The following is a 21,789-nucleotide window of genomic DNA, read 5'->3' as shown; positions in this document are numbered from 1 at the left end:
ATTAAACCCCACGCTGCTTCAGTGCAGCCTCATCCTAGCAGGATCTGCAGAGATCCCCTTGATGGGCAAGTTCCCACCCACGGGCCTGGGGGTTGGGACTTACATGCGCCTCGTGGGGGACACGATTCAGCCCCCCAAACCCTAGATGTCTTGTTTGTTTTTGTTCCTGCCTTCTTGTCACTACATGAAGGTTTTGAAGGGGTGTCTGTATATGTGTGTTAGTTAATAGGCTAGAAATGAAGAGATTGACCAAGGAAAAGAGGAAAGAATAATTGTGTTACTTGTAAGAGTGAGCAATGTTCTGTGACCCAGAAACTGATTTTTGCCTGATTTGGTCACAGGCCGGGTGGGCAGAAAGCAAAGCACTGCTTTGTTTTGTTTCGTTTCATTTTGTTCAAAATCTATGTTATTTAAGAATAATTTACACAGACTAAAATGCACCCATTTTAAGTGTACAGTTTGAAGAGTTTGGAAGATTGTCTCCATCCACGCAACCTGCCCTCTAACCAGGTATAGAACATTTCCATTCACACAGTCCCCTCATTCCCTCTCCCTTCTCCAGTCTTTTGTGTCTGAAAGCATTGCTAAACTCCATGGCTTCCTTAGAAAGGAAGAAGCACGCTAGCTCCTCAGGAGGATGAGTTTTTCCTGGCTCTAGATTCAAAAGGGAATTTCCTACTCAGGCCGTTACTTAGGAGACATAGTAAGATGACGTGTGAATGATTTCCTCCTTAATAACGTGGCAGCGAAGGTAACATTGGAGTGAGAGGAGAGAAGCTGGGAAAGAAGGGGCTTAGATTTATAGGCTGCCTGCTGTGTGCTGCACCCGTGGTGCTTAGGCTATGGGGCCAGAGACTTTGAGACTCTCTTAGATCTAAGGACTCGCTGCCTGGCGGAATGTAAGGGTATGTATGTATAATTTCACAGGCACCCCTGAAACTCAGTGGGACCCTCAGGCCCTGATTAGGAGCCCTTGTGTTTGGTTTTCCTTATGATTAATTTCTCACAGCAGCTCAACAAGGTGGTTGTAATGTCTGTTTTTACACCTGAGGGAATAGCGCATGAACATAATTAGTAGCAAAAGAGGCCTGGAAGGACGGAGTCTTGGGCCTGATTTCAAGGCAGAGGATTAGTTATCCTTAGTTATACCCGTGTTTCTCTCACTGGCTGCCTTACTCTCCACTGCATTTATGCTATGGAGAAGATGTTGGACAGAATTGCTCAAAGCAATAGCTTTGCTCAAAGCAAATAGAAGTGAGTGGTCTGTGAAAGGAGACTATGTTTCCTATTCCCTTCCTGATTAAAGTGACATTTTGGTTTTTTTTTGGGTTATCATGGAAGTTGATTCTTTGAAGCGATCAACCCTGTAGTTCATCAGTTAATGTTTGGGTCCTGCCTTATGCTTGTCAGATTAAAACCCACCTGGCACTTTCTTTTTTTTTTTTTCTTTTTTTTTTTCTTCTAAAAGTTTTTTATTTAAATTTATAATCCATTTTGAATTGATTTCTTTTTTTTTTTAAATATTTATTATTATTATTTTTTAATTACATTAAAAAATATATATATGAGGTCCCATTCAACCCCACCGCCCCCGCCCCCCACTCCCCCCACAGCAACACTCTCTCCCATCATCGTGATACATCCATTGCACCCGGTAAGTTCATCTCTGAGCATCACTGCACCCCATAGTCAATGGTCCACATCATAGCCCAGACTCTCTCACGTTCCATCCAGTGGGCCCTGGGGGGATCTACAGTGTCCCGTAATTGTCCGTGAAGCACTATCCAGGACAACTCCACGTCCCGAAAACGCCTCCACATCTCATCTCTTCCTCCCGTTCCCCACACCCAGCAGCCCCCATGGCTACCGTTCCCACACCCATTTCACATTTCCTCTGTGGACATTGGATTGGTTGTGTCCATTGCACACCTAGGTCAAGTGAGGGCTTAGATTCCACATGGGTACTGGATGCACTCTTCCCGCTTCTAGTTGTAGACACTCTAGGCTCCATGTTGTGGTGGTTGACCTTCTTCAACTCCATGTTAGCTGAGTGGAGTAAGTCCAATAAGTCAAAGTGTAGGAGCTGAAGTCTGTTGAGGCTCTGGGCCTGGGTGTCATATTATCAGTCCAGAGATTCAAATCCCCTACATATATCTTAAACTCAGCACCAACTACAGTTCCAATAAAGTAGCATGCAAGTCTTGTGAAAAGAGATCCCCTCTGAGTCCATTTCCATCACGCAGAAACACCAGCTCCAAAGAAGGGCCATCTGTCATGGCAGTGAACCCCTTCTGCCATGACCATAGAACCCGTGGGTCTCTTTATCCCTCAAAAGAACCAATACCTGGGGTTGTATCTACCTTATCTGTCTCTTAGACTCTGTTCAGTTGTACATAGGGGTATTCCTTCTGACAACCTCCAGACTCTTTTTTAGAGACTCACAGCCTTATAATCTCATTTCTCCTTTCCATTTCCCCCTTACATTAGGTCAAACCGCTTCCTGAAGTCATGTTATTATATGTAGACAGGTATATTCTGCTGTTCCGCATTGAATCTTTAATTCAAGGTCATTTTCTAGTTGCTTCTTCAGCTGGTATGTGGTAGTGATCCCTCGGTGCCAGGGGGGCTCATCCCCGGGTGTCGTGTCCCACGCTGGGGGGAATGCATCACATCTACACGCTGAGTTTGGCTGTGAGAGTGCTGGCACTTTCTTTTACCCATTGCCTTCGATAAAGAGAACCTGTTACCTTTAGCTTACCATTTTATTATCCAGAAACTTTCTGGGTAGATGGGGGAGACAGGCGGTAGAGCAGAAGTGTGTAAAGAAGGATACAAAGAGGCACCAGGAAACTGGGTGATGCAGATGTCCGCTCTCCTCATAGTTGTGATGGTTTTACCAGTGTCTGCATACATCAGGATTTATCAAATTGTATACTTTATGTACAATTTATTATACGTCAGTTAGAACTTAAGAAGAAAAAGCCTTTAAAAAAATGGAAATCCTAAGGGTCAGATCTCATGTTTTGTCTTGGTAGTTTTAGTACTTGACATAGTGAATCTTAATTTGATAGAATGGAAAAACCTGGGAATTTCACTGTGGCTCTCCTGTTCAATAGTGCTCTTATCCTTTTTGTTTTTAGTTCTAAAATAGGGCATACATACTAGTTCAACTCTGAAATTTAAGTATTTTGCTCAACCCCCATTCATAATGACTCTACTTTTTTGCTCATTGCAGGCTCTTCTTCCCAGTAACTCAGGAACAGGCACTGACAAAGGACTGGTTTCCATTCTTAGACCAGAGCAGCGAATGTGTACTTGGTACTTGGAGGCCTCAGATGCTGAGCCTGTTCAAACTGTGGCTGTTTCACTTGCCTACTCAGAAAGAGGTAACTTTTCTGTTTTTGACTCTCTCTAACTCTCCAGAAGAATGGATAATATGGGACGTGTTGATGAAAATTTAGGAGAAACTATAATCCTATTAAAAGTGTTTATTACAAGTATAATTTATCGAATCAGAGGTTTTAATAGCAAGGGAGCCAGAGAATTAGCATGATGATTGAAAGCCAAGTAGTGACTAATGCAATACATTTATTCATTCAAAAAATATTAAAGCGTCCTGTGATGGTTTGGAGCTATATGGACCCCAGAAAAGTATGTTCTTAACACTAATCCGTTGCTATGGGTGTAAACCTATTGTAAGTAGGACCTTTTGATGCAGTTACTTCAGTTAAGGCATAGCCCAGGGTGGGTCTAAGTCCTCTTACTGGAGTACTTTGTAAGAGAATGTAATTTGGAGAGAGAAGAGAGAAAGCCACAGAAGCCAGAAGTTGAAAGCAGTGAACCCTGGAAGAGAAGGGAGAGACCAGGAGATACTGCCCTGTGTGACAGAGGAGTCCAGGATTGCCAGCAGCTGGTCTCTGGGGAGAAAGCATTGCCTGATGATGCCTTGATTTGGATGTTTATCAACCTTGAAACCGTAAGCTTGTAAATCCCCATTGTAAAAGCCAACATACCTGGTATTTTGCTTTTGGCAGCCTAGCAGACTGAAATAGGCCCCATCTCTACCAGGAAGGCAGAATGAGGCACTGTAGTGCTCCATCCTCCCATGGACGCTTTGAACAGCCAGCAAGAACTGGCAGAAACATCTTTATCCAAGCTCCAGGGAACAGCGAAAGGCCTGCAGTGACTCAGCGGGTGCTGAACCAAGAATGATAGGATATCGTGGGTCCTGGCCGGCCCTCCCCTCCTCGACCGGCCTGTGTGGAACCAGCCCACTTTACCACCCCAGGTTTGGTTCCAGGTGCCTCCTGGAGAAGGCGAGCAAACAGTGAGCACATAGATGAGAGGATCATTGGGGGAGTATAAATATATATTTTTTAAAGTAAATAAATAGGGAAGCGGCTGTGGCTCAATGACTGGGCTCCCATGTACTGTATGGGAGGCCCTGGTTTTGCGTCTCAGGGCCTCCTTGTGAAGGCAAGCTGGCCTGCGCCCACGGAGAGCTGATGGCCCGCACGTGCGGAGAACTGGCACAGCAAGATGACTCAACAAAGGGAGACAAGCAGACACAGAAGAACGTGCAAGGACACACAGAGCAGAAAGCAAGCAAGCTGCAAGGGGGGTGGGGATTAAAAAAAAAAATCTTTAAATAAAAATGAGAGACTAAGATTCCCAGATAAACAAAAGCTGAGGGAGTTTATTACCACTAGACCAGCCCTACCAGAGATGCTCGAGAGAGTTCTGCAGGTTGAAAGGAAAAGACCAATAGACAATGGAATGAACCTCCATGAAGAAATAAACATCTCCAGTGAGGGTAACAGCATGGTTAAATATAAATGTCAGTACGATTGTATTTTTGTTTTTTAACTCCTCTTTTTACTGCCTGCATTACCTAAAGAGCAAATGCATAAAATGTGATGATAAATCCGTGATTTTGGAGTCATAATGTATAAACATGTAATTTGTGACAAGAACTAAATAAAGATGGAATGGAGGGGTATAAGAACGTAGGTAATGTGTACTAATTAAGTTAAGCTGGTGTCAGAGCAAACGGGATTGTTGTAGATTTAGATGTTAAATTTAAGCCCCGTGGTGAAAATATCAGAGAATATGTAAGCTCACAGAGACAGGCTGCCAGGAGGCGGGGCAGGCAGGATGTCTGGGGAATTAATGCAAAATGGGCTTCCGGCTTCTGTTTCCTGCAGGCCGGTGTCCTCGAGGTTTGCCCTATTCTCTGGACCCGGAGGAGACGTCCAGAGGCCTCAGCAGAGAAGCTGCCTGGGGTGGGGTGGGGGGCAGAGGACATACCAGTCAGCAGTCAGCGTGCCCCTGGGGGGTCCAAGTGAGGAAGGAGGACCTGAACTGGCGAAGGGCTGGCCCTGCAATGTTTGGAGGCAGATTTGATAAGACGCATGGCCAGGTGTGGTTGAGGATAGGAGCGGAGCCCAGGCATGCCGTTCAGGCAGCTGGGAGAAAGAACACCGTCAGAAGTGGGAGAGCAGGCGCCGGGATTTCTGGGGATGGACGTTTGGGGAGTGGGACGGGCAGATGTGACTTCAGCTTACTGCCTCTTTTTGTACGTGAAGTTGTACTGAAACACAGTCGACACCCTTTTGTTTATCTGTTGTCTGGGACAGCTTTCAGGCCGCGAGGGCAGGGTTGAGCAGTGGCGGCAGAGACCATGGGCTGCAAAGCCTTATTTACTCTTGCTTTTTACGGAGAAGGTTTGCTGACCCCTGCTTTAGAGCCCTTAACCTCAGTTAACCGTACCTTTTTAACCTAAGTGCATAAGATGGTAAAAACGTAGAAGCTCCGGAGAATATTTAACTTTTTTATGGGACAGTCTTGTAAAATTAAAGTTCTGTTTTTTCTGAGTATGAATTGCAAAGAATTCTTTATTTAGTAATTTATGTTTGTCATCTAGATCCACTCCCTGGAGGCTGTAATTTGGAGTTCGATTTAGATATTGATCCTAACATTTATCTGGAATATAATTTCTTTGAAACAATGATCAAATTTGCCCCAGCAAACCTGGGCTATGCGAGGTATGTCTATATCCCATCTCCTAAAACTGCTTTTAGAACATTCATGAGTACCTGTTGTGCAGATTCAGTGACCTCAAAACCCAGAGTTCACCTTTGTAATATTTGAATTGGTTTGATTTTTTGAATTTGTAATTTAAGCTTTCTTCCTAATATTTGAGCTGCTACTTTCTGTTAATGTTGTGCCCTCCATTCATATGAACACTTCCTATTTGAAGAGCCAGGTGCTGAGTCTGTTAGGACCTTGGATTTCTGTAGCTCTGACACTCACTATGTTTCCGTAAGGATTTTATTATTTTAATTAGAACCTTCTTCGTTCCTACTTTAATGGTAATAACAGCTAACCTTCAGCTAACTGAGCGCCCACCGCGGCCTGTCCATGGTGCTGAGTGCTGCCTGTCCTTTGCCACTCAATCCTAACAACTTACAGAGGCAGACAGTTGTTCCTGTTTACAGAGGAGTACCCTACAGGTTATTGAGGCTAAGCGACTCGCCCACATGCACCCAGCTGACAGATGACAGGGCTGGATTCTTGTCCCTACTGACATCAGAATCTGATTATTTAACCACACTGCCTTTCAGAATACCAGTTATTGCCTTTGCACATGGTGAACTGTTAGCTTGGAATTGTTGCACAAGTGTGAAACAAGAGCGTTGGGTTCCCTTTGTAGACGGGACTTGCACCACAAGAGCCTGATGTTTGGTTTTGTTGGTTGGCTTCAGAGGCGCAGACCCTCCGCCGTGTGACGTAGGGACAGGCCGGGACTCTAGGTGGAGGCTGCAGTATGACGTCTACCAGTATTTTCTGCCCGAGAACGACCTCACTGAGACAGTCCTGCTGGCGCATCTGCAGAGGATGGCTGAGGTGCCGCAGGTGAAGGCCGGTGCCGTCAAGGTAAACCGGATTCTCGTGACACCGTGGAAGAGTGGAGGGGGAGACACTTCCAGGAAGTTTCTGTATTGTTTTCTTGGTCCTGCTGGGATTATCACTTTATTTTCCATTTTTCTTTGTCCTCTATCCCAAAATGATGTGGCCTTTGAGGAGCTGCATTTAAAGTGTATGGAGTCCTAGTTGCAACATGGTATTGTTGAGATACGGATGGAAGAAGCTGGTCATTTTCTGTGTACTCCCATAAGTGTTAGACAAAAACTTTTGGCAAGTATAAGGAGTGTTTTGTCTTAAGAAAAATTAATGGAAAACAAGGATATGCACATTGGCATGAATATTCAGACCCAAACTCCAGTTCTCTAACTTGGATCACAGATATGCCGTGGGATTTTGAAGCCTGTAAACCTTGGTTACTCGGCACGTGGGCCCCACGCGGGTGGCAGGGGCCTTGCTGGCAGTTTGTTGGGCTTGCTGACCCTTGGCCCCCAGTCCAGACCCACTCGGTCAGTTTTGCATTTTTATAAGACCCCCGGGGACTCCTGTGCACACTGACCCTTGCGAGTCACTGCTGTTGATCCTTTTTTGGAGGGCAGGAGTTTATCTTTGTATCTTGGAAGATGTCTGATAGCAGTACAATATCCAAGGCCACACTGCAGCATGGTGGCTGTTCTAGACCGCTCCCATTCTTCTCGGAAGGTGCTACATCACTGATGAGACAGAAAGAAGGGATTGCCCAGGCACAGTCCACTCAAGCGCACGATCTAAGTTGTTCTGGGTTGCCTAGATGTCATTGCCCAGTGCAAAGAGGAAGGCTCTTCTCTGTTTCCCTGCCCACCTTTGCTGACAAGTCTTGCTGGTTTCTGTTTGTTCCTAGATGTGGGCTGAGTTTAATTTCCTTCTGAGAAACTAAGCACATAAGAAAACTCATTGTGCCATCTCACAAATTGGGGAACTGTTGGCAAAGTTTATCAGTTGCCTTTGTATATGTGAAACTTTTAAGACCATTTTTACTCTCCTGGAGAATATAAGAACTCATTGGAGGTGACTATTACACCATATCCTTACTCAGAAAATTGGTGAAGGGAAGGCATATACCCTGCCTTTTTAAAAGGAGAGACTATAATCCATCCCCAGCTGATGAGAGAAAGCTCTTCTTCACAGAAGAATGCCAGCTGATAAGGGTAGAAAGAAGAGTAGAATTAGAAAATCACCATCTTGCAACCCTCAGTGAACTAATTCAGGCAAGCATCATCACATGAAAGATTGTCGGGGAACAGGGTATTTCCAGGAAGCCTAACTATTGCCGCCAGATTAGTTTTAATCACAAAGGGAAAACGACGTTTAGAGTGGAGTGTGCCCTGATGGTCTCCACTTTTTCCAAGTAGTCGGTCAGCTTCACTCATAGTGGGTCAGCCTGCCTTCCATGCTCATTGTGTAACGCAGTTTGAAATAATCACCATCACCTATGGAGCATTCTAATTTAAAGAGCTTAACCTGAATTCAGTCCGCCGTATTTCCTGATTACAGGAATTATAGGGGATAAAGGAGCAAGTCAGACACCTCTAGCGCAATTGGACAGAACTACATTGTGAAATATTCTGTAAGACAACTGATTCTCTTCAGAAGTCATTTGGTGGGTGGGAGGGAGAGGTTGGAGGATTGTTTTAGGTGAACAGAGATTGCAGATAAACACCATGTGTGAAACCTGCCTGCATCTTGGTTAAGGGAGAGAAGAGCTAAAAAAGATACTTGGGAAAATTTGAATATGGACCATGTTTTAGATAGATAATAAGGAATTATTCATTTTCCTAGGAGCTTCTGTAGGAGAGTCTCATTCTTAGTACCTTGCTCCTGAAATTGTGGTAGATGGTGCATATCCATCACCGGAGCTTGTTAGGAAAGCAGAATCTCAGGTGCTGCTCCAGCCCACGTCAGTCGTCCCTTTAACAAGATCTCTGTGGTTCGTGGGCACATTAAGTTTAAGAAACTGTTTAGGACATGATGCTGAAGTATTTAGAAGTGTCATGTCACGGATCCATAACTTACTTTGAAATGGTTCAGCAGGAAAAATATCTATAGCGGGAGAGGGGACGGAGGGATAGGAAAGCAACTACAGTAAAATATGAACAATTGTTAAATCTAAGTGGAGGTACAGAGTTTACTCATTTTATTATCCTCTTAACTTTTCTGTATGATTGAGACTTTTCAAATAAAGATCTGGGAAAGTTGTTGGTAAATATTAAATTTCCCTGGTTTGGGAAGGTGACTTGGCCCAGTGGTTAGGGCGTCCGTCTACCACATGGGAGGTCCATGGTTAAACCCCGGGCCTCCTTGACCCGTGTGGAGCTGGCCCATGCGCAGTGCTGATGCCCGCAAGGAGTGCCCTGGCACGCAGGGGTGTTCCTGCGTAGGGGAGCTCCATGCACAAGGAGTACGCCCCGTAAGGAGAGCTGCCCAGCACAAAAGAAAGTGCAGCCTGCCCGAGAATGGCACCGCACACATGGAGAGCTGACATAACAAGATGCTGCAGCAAAAAGAAACATAGATTCCCGTGCCGCCAACAACAGAGGCGGACAAAGAAGAACACACAGCAAATAGACACAGAACAAATAACTGAGGGGGGAGGGGAGAGAAATAAATAAATAAATCTTTAAAAAAATTTTTTTCCTGGTTTAAGAGGCACAGACCCTCCACCGTGTGACATGGGGATGGGACAGGACTCTAGGTGATTGTAGTACGCCCAGAAAACCTATTTTTTTTTTTAAGATTTATTTTTTAATTTATTTCTCCTCCCCCACCCTGTTGTCTGCTCTCTGTCCATTTGCTGTGTGTTCTTCTGTGCGCGCTTGTCTTCTTGTCAGCGGCACTGGGAATATGTGTCTCTCTTTGTTGTGTCATCTTGCTGCATCAGCTCTCCATGTGTGCAGTGCCACTCCTGGGTGGGCTGTGCTTTTTTTCACGCGGGGCTGCTCTCCTTGCGTGTGGGACTCCCCTACACGGGGGACACCCCCGTGTGGCACAGCACTCCTTGCGTGCGGCAGCACTGCACGTGGGCCAGCTCACCCCACTGGTCAGGAGGCCCTGGGTACTGAACCCTGGACCTCCCATATGCTAGGCAGATGCTCTATCAGTTGAGCCACATCCGCTTTCCAGGAAATCTAAATTTTTGAAGGCGAAATAATATTTTTGAGCAGAGGAAATTTTCTAAGAGGATCATAATTATTTATTTCTGAAACTCTGATATTTTACTTTTCTCATATTTGTAGGAACATATCTATGTATTATGGTTATATAGGGTTGGTTTTGTTCTATTAAATATTATTGGAATGGCCTATCTAAAAAACAGCTCTTAGAATGGAATTATTGAAGTTAAGGACTACTGCCTAACAACTGTGTGTGATGTTTTCTTATTTCAGAGCCTGTTAGAACAAAATAAGTGAGTGCTGTACGTGAGGTGTTTTCTGGGTCAGCACTATAGCTAGTAGTAATAGTCTAACACTTACTGAACACTTACTATGTGCCAGGCATTGTGCTAAGGATTGAAGAACATGTACTAAACTAGACAACCATCAGTCCTGCCCTTAAACTCTAGCAGTAAAAAAATAAATAAAATGATCTTAAGTAGCATTTATTCTGTCTTATTTTACTTTAAGTCATTAACATTTAACACTACAAAAAATTTAGAAACACTTTGTATAAGACCTTGTTCATTATTAACATGCAAATTGTGTGGGGCAGTCTTTTGACAAAGCTAAATGGGTTGGTGTACATTTTCAGTAAGAATTGTTGTTTAATATAATGAATCACCTGTAGGTGAGATTATGAAAGAAGAGCTTTTTATTTTAAAACTTTTTTAAAAAAGTGAACACTAATGAGGCATTGTTTTTGGCCTCAGGTGGCTACTCTGACGGCTGACGATAAGACCAGCATGTCCTTCTCGTCCCTGCGGGGGCAAGGTGTCATCTACAATGTCGTTGTTTGGGACCCGCTGCTGAACACATCTGCTGCTTACGTTCCTGCTCACACGTTCGCGTGCAGCTTTGAGGCACTGGAGGGCAGCTGTTCTTCCCTGGGTGAGTATATGCATTTAAACTCTGGATCAGTCTACTTTGATTTTGTAGATCTCTATCAACTAATAGAGAATTTAAAAACATTAAAAAATGCTCTTGTCGGTCTTTCATTGATTCCAACAAGTATCGTTTTAGCTGCTGTATTATTCCACTCTGTTCTAGACACTGGGGAAATAGCAGCGGATAAGAGAGAGACCAAATATCCATCCTCACGGAGCCCGTATTCTAGTGGGGAGGCGAGACAGACAAGACAAATATATGAAATGTGCAATACGAAAGAAAGCGATAAGTGCTGAGAAGAAACAGTGAAATAGGAAAGGAAGGTCCAAGTGGTGGTGAGAGGAAAGCGTGAGCGCGCATGGCCAGGGCGGTTGTGCTGCGCAGGTGACCAGGGCGAGGCGAGGCGAGGCAGGTGGCTGGTGCCGGCGCGCAGCTCCACCCGGGGAGGGCTTCGCCTTGCATTCTGCGTGAGAGGGAAGGCTGGAGGGCCTGCTGGCTTCTGCTTAATGGGGCCGCGGCGGGAAGGGAAAGAACCCGGGGCTCGATTAGGAGGCCGTGGCGGCTGTGCAGGTGGGAGGTGCTGGTCTGGACAGGTGGCGGTGGTGGTGTGAGTGGGCGTTCTCTGTGGATCTGTATTTAGCATGTTATTTCCAGATAGTTTTGGACTCTCAGAAGTGATGCAAAAATAGTACAAAGAGTTCCTATGTGCTCTTCAACCTGATTCTTCACGTGTTAGTTAACATGGAACCCTATGTGCTTTTCATGTTTTCCCTCTCCCCACACATACACACACTTTATATACATGCAATACTTTTTTCCTATGAATCATTTGAAATTTGCAGAGAGTGTACCCTTTTAACTCTTTAAATACTTCTGTATTTCCTAAAAACAAGCACATTCTCTTATATAACTGTCGTGAAATTATCAAAATCATAAAATTAGCATTGAGACAGTGTTATTTAATCTACGGAATCTCAGATTTCACTAGTTCCACTAATGCCCTTTATGAGCAAAAGAAAAAAATTCTTGTCCAGGGTGCAGTTCAGGCTCACACACCCCATTTCACCACACCTCCCGAGTCTCCTCTAATTTGGAATAGTTCTCTTCTGTCTTTGAAGACCTTGACATTTTTGGATAGAGGTGATTTATTTGTTACAATGTCCTCAATTTGGGTGTGTCCATGTCCTCTTGAGTAAACCCAGATGATGCGTTTTCGGCGTACATGTCCCCTGACCGCGTGCTGGGAGCGCTTGGTGTGTACCGCCCCGTTGCTGCAGTGCTCACTCCCTTGGGGGCTGCTGGCCGCGTGGCTCTGTGTCCTTGGCAGCTCCTTCTGGTTCTTAATCGCTCGCACATTCATTTTAGCCGCGGAGAGTCAAGTCTGTTCCTTGTCTTGAGCCAGGGAGTAAGCTCCCGTCTCCTCTGCGAGAGTCACCCCCGCCCGTGTGGCACTGTCACCTGAGATCCTCGAGGGAAAGTGCCAGCGGCCCGGCGATGCCTTTCCGCCGGTGATGGATCTCCCTGGGCTCCTGCTGCCCCTTCCCTCGAGCTCCACCCTGACTCCTCGGCCCTTTGCCCCCGAGTGCCTCCTGGTGGGGGCTCCTGGGCTCCTCTGCGTGCTGGGCCGAGGAGAAGGAGTGCTCCCATCCTGTTGCCCTTTCCTACTCTCGGGTTTACTTGTGTAGTTTTCCTCTCCTTCCCTCGTGGTGCTGTGAGAGGGGATTCCAGCTGACTCCTCTCCACCGTCTCATGTCATGGAGGAATACCTTACTGTGTGCGTCAGTTTCTTGTTGCTTTGTTTTTTTTTAGGAGGTACTGGGCACTGAACCTGGACCCTACACATGTGAAGCAGGCGCTCAACCACTGAGCCACACCTGCTCGCAGGGTGTCAGTTTTTATTGAGTTTGAAGATCTTGCTATCTTGGTGATTGTATTTGCTGTAAACCCCCACCAAATTTTCTTAAGAAAAAAAAAATCATGCCTATGAATTTATTTTTGCTGTAAAGATTGAATCCTACAATGATAAACATTCACAGGTCTGAAGGAAGCATAATGTGAAGTTTTGGCTTTTTTTGTTCATACTTCTTTCTTTTGGACTCTTCATTTCCAGAAAAACCGGTAGTTACATATTATTGTGCCTTGCATATTCTTGTCTTCTATCTTGTGTTTCTTATTTAAATGTATGTCTTCATGGTGTCTCCACAGGATTTTGATGGGTTTTGCTTTGGAGCAGCTTGTAGCATTTTTCACATCAGATCATACAGGTGTTTTGTGTTTTGTTTTTAATATGGGGGGATTTTCTTGTCTCTTAAGGCAGGGGTTCTTAACCAGAGGTCTCTGAGCTTGAGTTGAAATACAAAAACATTCTTGCAGGGACATGTTGGTGCAGGGGGGATATATTTATCAAATAATACACAGTATAGTGTAGACGTAGTCAGGGGTCTGTGGAACAGCAAAGGTTAAGAGCCCCTGCTCTAAGGAATCATGAGGTGGTGCATTTAGTGATGAGATTTTCATCTTCAATAAGCTGTACATTCTGAAAAGTCATGATGTTTATATTTGTGTCTGTTAAGGATTGTGGGATTCGGCACTCTCCGGCATCAGAAGCATGTTTTCATTGTGCTATATTAGTTATGATGCAATGTTTTTTTCCCAAAGCAGTATCTGTAATCGGGAAATCTAGTAGTAATTTGTGCATATGTGATGTATAATGTAATACATGTTCTTTCATTTTGATGTGTGTTTGGGTTTAAATTTTTTATTAAGAAAAGCTCCAGTGAACCCGCATGTATCGGTTACCCAGCCTTTGGGTTCTGACTCAGGGCTGTCGTCTTGTTTCAGCGGCATCCCCGTTTTACCCCCAGACATTTCAATATGTGTATCTTAAAGATAAGTGCTGTGTTTTAAAAGATACAGGGCCATTAACACAACAAAAAATACTGAAAATAATTCCTTAAAGCAGCATATTCTCAGCCAGTGTCTGCCTTTCCCCAGTGATTTTTTTTTTATCCCTTTTATTGGAATCAAGTTTCAGCCGAGGTCTGCACATTGTATTTGATATGTTTTCTGAATCTCTTTTCCCCCCGAGATGGCTCCCTTCTCTGTTCTTTGCTCTTGTCTGCTTTTTTGTTCGTGTTTTTTTTTTTTTTTTTTTTTTTTTTTGCTCATTATTTGCTCGTTGTCTGTCTTTTTCTTTAGGAGGAGGCACCAGGGAGTGAACCTGGGACCTCCTGTGTAGGAGGTGGGCGCTTAACTGCTTGAGCCACAGCTGCTCCCTGCTCATTTGTTTTTGCTCATTGTTTGCTCGTTGTCTTGGTTATTGTTTTTTTTTCCCTCATTGTCTGCTCCTGTCTGCTCATTGCTTGTTGTTTGTCTTCTTTAGGAGGCAGCAGGGACTGAACTCAGCGCCTCCTGTGTGCGAGGGGGGTTCCGAGCTGCTTGAGCCACATCTACTTGCTGTCTGTTTTCACTCATTGTCTGCTCATTGTCTTGGTCATTGTTTTTTTGGTTTTTGCAGGTTGTTTTTGCTCATGGTCTGTTTGTTCTTTTTGCTAGTTGTTTGCTCACTGTTCCTGCTCATGTCTCCTTGTTGTGTGTCTTCTTTAGGAGGCACCAGGGCCTGAACCTGGGATCTCCCATGTGGGAGGCAGGCGCTCAGCTGCTTGAGCCACATCTGCTCCCCCTAAATCTCTTTTAATCTGTAGTTCCTGCTCATAACCCACCTATACCCCTTTTCTGGCAGTTTATTTGTTGCAGAAACAGAATTGTATTTTAGGCTTGCTCTCTCTCCTCCTCCTCTCCTTCCTTTTTCCTTCCCTCATCAGTAATATTTCATAAATAGTGTTGTACGTCTTAATCACTGAGCAAATATTGTAGCTCAGTGATTGATAAGCACTGCATAGGTATAAGGCTGGGAAAGGTCTTCTAAAATTAAGTTTATAATATACATGTATGGAATTTATCATTGTTTGCTTTTTCCATGAAACTTTTGTCTATTAATTAAATACAAAGTGTCAAATTAGATGTATCACCCACCAAATTCTCATTATTTTTAGGAAGAGTGTCTACCAAAGTGTTCTTCACTTTTTTTGCCCTGCTTGGTCTCTTTATTTGTTTCTTCGGACACAGATTCTGGAAAACAGGTATTGCGTCTGATGAAGTTGCTATTTACGTGCCTTGTGGTCTCTTTTCTTGAATGCTGCTGGGGAATTGATGACCTGTAAGGAGTAAGCAGTTACTTATCTCCTTACCTTCGTCAACTTGCATTGCTCTGTATTTTTTAATCTCTTCTTTCAACCGCAGAGAGCAATCTCCTCTTAAGAGAGGAATAACATTTTGTTTGTGTACCAAAAGTTGCCCTAGTTAGATCTGCTTGTAAAGATAACCCAGATTAGGAGCCAGGATGTGTGGCTTGTGGTGGTGAGTGACTTGGTCCCCTGTAAAAGGCTGCAGGAGCACAGTATAGACGACACTGCAATGTCGGGCTCGGGCCTGGGGGAGTCCGTGGAGGAGGGGAGAGTAAATTATGCTCAGTGTATTGATCTGAACTTTTGGACTCCCTTTTTTGGTAACTGATATTTTCAGTTACTGCCAAATAAACCTCCTTCATTTCCTGAACACAGTATAATCGTGTTATCAAGAGAGAGTGGACATTATCCCGATCTAGTCGAGCTCTTTCAACTTGCTTTCATGAACTGTTTGAAGAGCAACTCCTTTCCCTCCTTTTTTGTCTAATTGGGTAGAGAGTATTGTGAAGAATATTTAATTCCTCAAAGTGTGGAATGATGCACAGTTTAGAAAGATGTAATTGCTAAGCTGTGGGCAGGGTCCAAAAGGTAGTACTAGGTATTTTAATGGATGAAGACAGTTTTATGTGTTCATCCTAAATGGGAAAGGATGGATTTTTAAAAAAAGAAGATAGAAAAGTTACACTTTGCTTTGAAATATTTTGTTACATTTAAGCTTTTGAATTTTGTTTTTTTTTTTAGGTTAACTATTGAAATTCAGTTTATAATTCCAAATCGGACACAAGTGACAAAAATGCTATTCTTGTTTTAAGTAGGAAGTATAAATATATTAAAATCAACTATGAAATTAGTAATTAATGATTTTAATAGTTTAAATTAGCCTGTGTACAAAAATTAGTACCCTGTAGTTAATACTTTAATAGGATATCCATTTGATAATAATATTTACTCCCAGTGACTTTTAAATTTCTCCTATCTTTTAGGTGTTTATTTTTTTCTCTCACCTTACTTGTAAATTCTGGGAGCTTAAGCATGTATTTATAGACAAGATACTTAAATTGCATTGTAAAAAGAGTACTTACCATAGCTTGTTCTTTTTCTTTCCTAATGATTTGTTACTAGAATTATTCTTCATCGGCTTTATCTTCATGGGAGTCTTCTTTTATATACTGATTACAAGACTGACACCAATTAAGTACGATGGTAAGTGGAAATAATAAGGCTTAATTGGGTGTTCAAACAGAACGGTACTGTGTTATACCTGCTTTTCTTTCTGTAGTGAGACCAATGTTGATTGGGATATCCCATTATGTGTGTAGAATAACGGGCCGTCTTTACCGTTAATGCTCTAACATCTCTCTGCACTCATTCAGACTTTTCCCTGTGGGTTTTAAATAGGCATGTTAAATTCCTTGCTGCTCAGGGAAACAAAGGGCCATGGCACTTAAAAACCTGTGTCCTGCTATGTGATATTTTGAAGACAGATTTGTAATAATCAAAATGTTAAGATTTTCTTTACCTAAAAACACCCTCTCCTCCCGCATCACTTTAACAGAATCCTCCTCGGCCCCAGTTCGTGGGTTGTGCTGTGCCAAGCCAGAGCTGTCACTAGCTCTGGAGGGGGCCTCCGCTCGTTTCCTGGCCCCAGTGTAGAGCCCTTGGTTCTCAACCAGCCAGCGGAGAGCCTCAGAGGCTGGCTCCGCTGGGGTGTCGTGGCCCGAGCGCAGGGCCAGAGGCGCTGCTGCTGGAGCCGGTCACCTTCTCTCTCTCTCCAACAGTTCGCCTGGTTCTGACAGCCCTCGCCGGAAGCGTCGGTGGAATCCTCCTGGTGGCCGCGTGGTGGCGCTTCGGCGTCCTCGTGCTCTGCATGCTGTGGGTGGGACTAGCCCTGGGCCTCCTCACCGCGGCCGTGGCTCTCTTCACCCCGCTGGGTAGGACCCCCGTAGCTGGCGTCGTGTGTGTTTGATTTCCTCGTGTGACATCATTTAGGCCCCATAGATTCAAATACAGCCTGGGCAGCAGTTCACGGCTTACCTCTGAATGCCATTTATTGTATCATTTTGCTGTACAAAACCACGGAATCCGGGGGTTTAGACCTAGGTGGGATGATTTAGAGCTTGGAGATGATGTCGCTCAACCTTCTCGTTTTATGAGCGTGGAAACCGAGGCCCAGGGTCACCGGGCTAGCAAGTGGAAGTATCCATCATTCTGAGTTGTCCAGAAGCAAGCGCAGCACGTCCACTGGCTGGACCCTTCCCTCTCTTCTAGGACACACCCTTCAAAGGGGGTTGAACTGACAGTTAAGTGAAGAAAATCAGAATTCGTTTCTACTTGCCTATGTATTCACCAGTTGGTACTTTAAACGTTTTATCTGAAACCTGTGTTCAGATGTTGAGAAAATGAGCTTGGGGCACCTGTCTTTACCCTTGATTTCTTTTTGCTTTTTTAGGAAACCTGAAGGTTTTTCGTGACGATAGTGTTTTCTGGGTGACCTTCTCTTGTATAGCCGTTATCATTCCGTTCATTTTCATGGGCTGCCTAAGACTAGTAAGTGCTCCATCTAATGTTAGGCTTAGTCCTTATGTTGTCCTGGGCCTTCAGTTGATCACTCATTGCAATATTTTGCATGTTTTATTCACTAGAGATTAATTTATGTATGTGAATTATGCGTGCGATAGTCCATATCATAGGATTGATTTTATTTTTTTTAATTTATTTTTTAAAGATTTATTTTTTATTTATTTCTCTCCTCTTCCCCTCTCAGTTGTCTGTTCTCTGTGTCCATTCGCTGAGTGTTCTTCTGTAACCGCTTCTATCCTTATCAGCGGCACTGGGAATCTGTGTTTCTTTTTGTTGCGTCATCTTGCTGTGTCAGCTCTCCATGTGTGCAGCACCATTCCTGGGTAGACTGCACTTTCTTTCTTGCGGGGCAGCTCTCCTTACGGGGTGCACTCCTTGCACATGGGGCTCTCCTACGCGGGGGACACCCCTGCGTGGCAGGGCACTCCTTGCGTGCATCAGCACTGCACATGGGCCAGCTCCACACAAGTCAAGGAGGCCCAGGGTTTGAACCACAGACCTCCCATTTGGTAGGCAGATGCCCTAGCCATTGGGCCAAGTCCGCTTCCCAAGGATTGATTTTAAATGGCTTTGTTAACTATGAGTGAAAGAGAAGTTCTGTGTGTACTTATCAGGCAGTGGGTTTTTCATCAGGTGAATCACGTCACCCCTGTCATTATGCCTTTAATTGCGGAAGCAGAGAAGGTAGCGCTTACTCCAGGGCAGTAGGCTGACGGATCCTTACATAAGCTCTAGCTCTAGAAGAATGGTCTTTCATCTAACTAAACTTTATTTTGAGAAGTTATTTCACAGGAAAGATAGTTTATTTTCTTCTGATAAGATTAAGGGTTCTAAAGAACTCCCTTTGGATGTGGATGTTTTCCATTGATCTCTATAGTAACCTTTATCCAGGTCTGAGAATGGCCCCCTGCTGAGGGCCCTGAGGGAGCAGCTGGGGCTTCCCGGGGAGAGGCGGGAGGTGACAGGAAGTCCTCTCCTGCCGGGGAGGGTGCTGACCGCCTCCACTCTTCTGCAGCTGAACATCCTGACGTGTGGAATCATCGGCTCCTACTCGCTGGTGCTGGCCGTTGACAGTTTCGTGTACACAAGCCTTTCCTACATCACTTTGAATGTACTCAAGAGAGCACTCAGCACAGATTTCAACAGAGCTTTCACAAATGTGCCTTTTCAAACTAGCGGTAAGTCTCTAAATCCAGGTAGGATGCCAACTCATGTGTGTGAGCTACAGCCCTAGTGATTTAGATTGAAAGGCCGCTCACACCCAGAAATGCTGTTACGGTCATGGGCGCAAAGAGTTTAAATTTGGGTGCTGCTTGAAGTCCTCAGTGAACTTTGATGTGAATCTTCCAAGCCAGGATCGTGTAGGCCAATCTCCATTTGTGAGGAGAGTGCTGAGAGCAAAGCTGTTCGACGCCTCTGGGTGGGGGGCACGAGGGGTGAGGCCGACAACCTCACGTAACTTTTTGGTTATTTTCTTGTTTCTGTCCTTAATTAAGCATGTAATTTGCTAATTTTCAATCCTTAAGTGTGTGGTTTCCTCAATTCCAAGATCTTATCAAAGATTTTCCGTTAACTTTCAAAGAAAAAATGACCGCCATATTAAATGTTAACAAAGATTATTAAGTCATATCTTGATTTCAGAAATGTTAAAATATATAGAGTGGAAAAGTGTGTCTTGGAGTTGAAGATAATGTGGCATGAGCACAGTCATGATTGTTAAGAATTTTTTAGGGTAAATCTTTCCAACTACTACCCTGAGCCTCCCACCCTCATTAGACAAGAAGTTGAGATAGAGACCTTGAGGTTGTTTTCGTTGCAAGGCAACGTTTTGCCAGTGCTTTTGCTAGAAGCTCCAGTTGACTATGGATCTCTTCATGTGTTTCTAGAAATGCTCTATATGAGTGGGGTAGGATCCAGCTGTAGCAGGGACCCGTACCAGAGCCCACCTCGTCAGGGCCCTTCACCGATTGAAGGGGAAGAGGCAGGCGGGTGGTAGGTACTTGAACTAAAACAGTCACTGCCAAGAGGCAGGCAGGCGGTGTCCAGTGCTCCCTGGTAGATACTTGAATGTAACCATCACTGCCTCCTACTCCACCCGCTCTGGAAAAACACAACAAACAACCATGCCTGTGGCATATAACATCAGAATGCCAGAGAGCCACACAGCTTGCTCCTCTATGACCTGAGTAGGTTTTCAAATGCCTGGAACATAAAACTCCTAGTTTCACATGTAAGACTATAGCTTCTCCTACTCCTTCATAGATTTGTAAGTGAAGACTTAGACTTATGCCTAGATAAGTCACTGGAAAGTCTGATACTATTGAGAAAGGAAGACCTAAATCAGGCCATGAAGTGTTAGGTCTGTGTTGGGATTTAAAATACAAGCATTCCAACTGCTTTTCTACTGTTTTTTAGACTTTATTATCCTGGCAGCATGGGGGATGCTGGCTGTAAGTGGAATTACACTACAGATTCGAAGAGAAAGAGGTCGACCAGCGTTCCCTCCCCACCCATACAAGTTGTGGAAGCGAGAGAGAGAGCGCAGAGTAACCAACATCCTGGACCCTAGCTACCACGTCCCTCCGCTGAGAGAGCGGCTCCACGGCCAGTTAACCCAGGTCAAAGGGCTCTTCCAGAAAAAACAGCCAGCTGGAGAAAGAACCCCCCTGCTTCTGTAGAAGACCCAGGGCTCGGCCAGCAGGGCTCAGGGACAGCCTGAATCATCTCTGCCACTGTGGCTGTGCCCATACTTTGCAGTAATCCCTGGTGCAAGTCTGGTGGAAGGACAGGCTTCTGCTGTGCTTTGCACAGGTCCTGGTCTCGACTGCTGCCTGGTAAGGGCACGCCAGGGAGACTGTGTGCGTGAAAGAGAACCAAGGAGGTAATGGTAGGGAATTTCTCCTGATTTCCAAATACTTGAGAAATTACCTTTTGGTTTACAAATATATGATCGACTTATTCTATTAAATAGATTTTTAAAAACATTAAATAAAAAGCATTAAACATACTATGAATCTCTTGCAGAACGTGGTTGTGGTTTTTTGGTTTTGTTTTGTTTTTTTGAATATATCCTTGACCATTTTTTTCACCTAAATCTATCTAGACCTGGGGAGGAGACTGTTTTTGGTGTTAAACTGAATCTTTTTTGCCACTGTGTTTGGAGGTATAGGGATTTGAATTTGGGTCTTCGTGCTTCAGAGTACAAAAGAAGGAAAAGTAACTTGTTTTCTTATTAAAAGCAGTATGATTTCTGAGTTTCAAGGCTTGTTTAATATGATAAATGAGCAAAAAGGTAACCTAGTCCTCTTTGCCTTTTATTGCTTAAATGGTAATTTACATCATGAAATTATTTCAATTATTTGAAAACAGGTCAATTTATATAGGTAATAGAACTTCTATCTGGATGATTTGTTTGTATCACAAACAATGGCTTTTGAGTTTCCTTTCAAGGCATTTTCAAAATAGTGTTGACAACTGATTTCCAATTTAAACTGCATTAGATGATATAGGGTTATGTTTTGTTTTCAAACCTTTTAAAAGTTGCATTTTTGTAGTTCTGCTAAGTTATCTGTTATTAGTCTTTTTAAATAATTCATTTTGTGTCTGAAGCCTTTGTACTACCTGTGGTTTACAGTGAAAGGCAGGGAGAAAAAAGGAGGTAAGTCTATTAAACGCACCTTGGATTCCATGGCCCGTGATTTTGATATCCTTTTTTCCACCCAAGACAGCTCAGGCTCCCGAGGCTGCAGACCTGTTACTTGGTGACCTTTTCTCTCTCTCTCTCTTTTTTTTTTTAAAGATTTATTTTATTTATTTCTTCCCCCCTCCCCCCATCCCCCCCATTGTCCGCTCTCTGTGTCCATTCACTGTGTGCTTTCTGTGTCTGCTTGTGTTCTCATTAGGCGGCTCTAGGAACCGATCCTGGGACCTTCCAGACTGGGAGAGAGGCAATTACTCTCTTG

General features: G+C 44.1%; 1 protein-coding gene across 1 annotated transcript in view; it reads left to right on the top strand.

The window, feature by feature from the left end:
- The window catches only part of TM7SF3 (transmembrane 7 superfamily member 3), a 30,086-nt gene extending 9,233 nt beyond the window's left edge, over positions 1-20,853 (top strand). Inside the window, exons 3-12 of the mRNA XM_058282933.2 lie at positions 3,236-3,386; positions 5,924-6,044; positions 6,765-6,936; positions 10,826-11,003; positions 15,056-15,142; positions 16,370-16,450; positions 17,026-17,178; positions 17,697-17,794; positions 18,843-19,005; positions 20,243-20,853. Coding sequence (XP_058138916.1) covers positions 3,236-3,386; positions 5,924-6,044; positions 6,765-6,936; positions 10,826-11,003; positions 15,056-15,142; positions 16,370-16,450; positions 17,026-17,178; positions 17,697-17,794; positions 18,843-19,005; positions 20,243-20,505 — 1,467 coding nt within the window. The 3' untranslated portion in view covers positions 20,506-20,853. The remainder of the gene's footprint in view (positions 1-3,235; positions 3,387-5,923; positions 6,045-6,764; positions 6,937-10,825; positions 11,004-15,055; positions 15,143-16,369; positions 16,451-17,025; positions 17,179-17,696; positions 17,795-18,842; positions 19,006-20,242) is intronic.
- The last annotated feature ends 936 nt before the right edge of the window (positions 20,854-21,789 follow it).

The sequence above is a fragment of the Dasypus novemcinctus genome, chromosome 20 (assembly GCF_030445035.2).
Source record: "Dasypus novemcinctus isolate mDasNov1 chromosome 20, mDasNov1.1.hap2, whole genome shotgun sequence".
In the NCBI taxonomy this organism is placed as follows: domain Eukaryota; kingdom Metazoa; phylum Chordata; class Mammalia; order Cingulata; family Dasypodidae; genus Dasypus; species Dasypus novemcinctus.
Note: the sequence above shows the minus strand (reverse complement) of the source record. Positions and strands in the feature narration are given on the sequence as shown.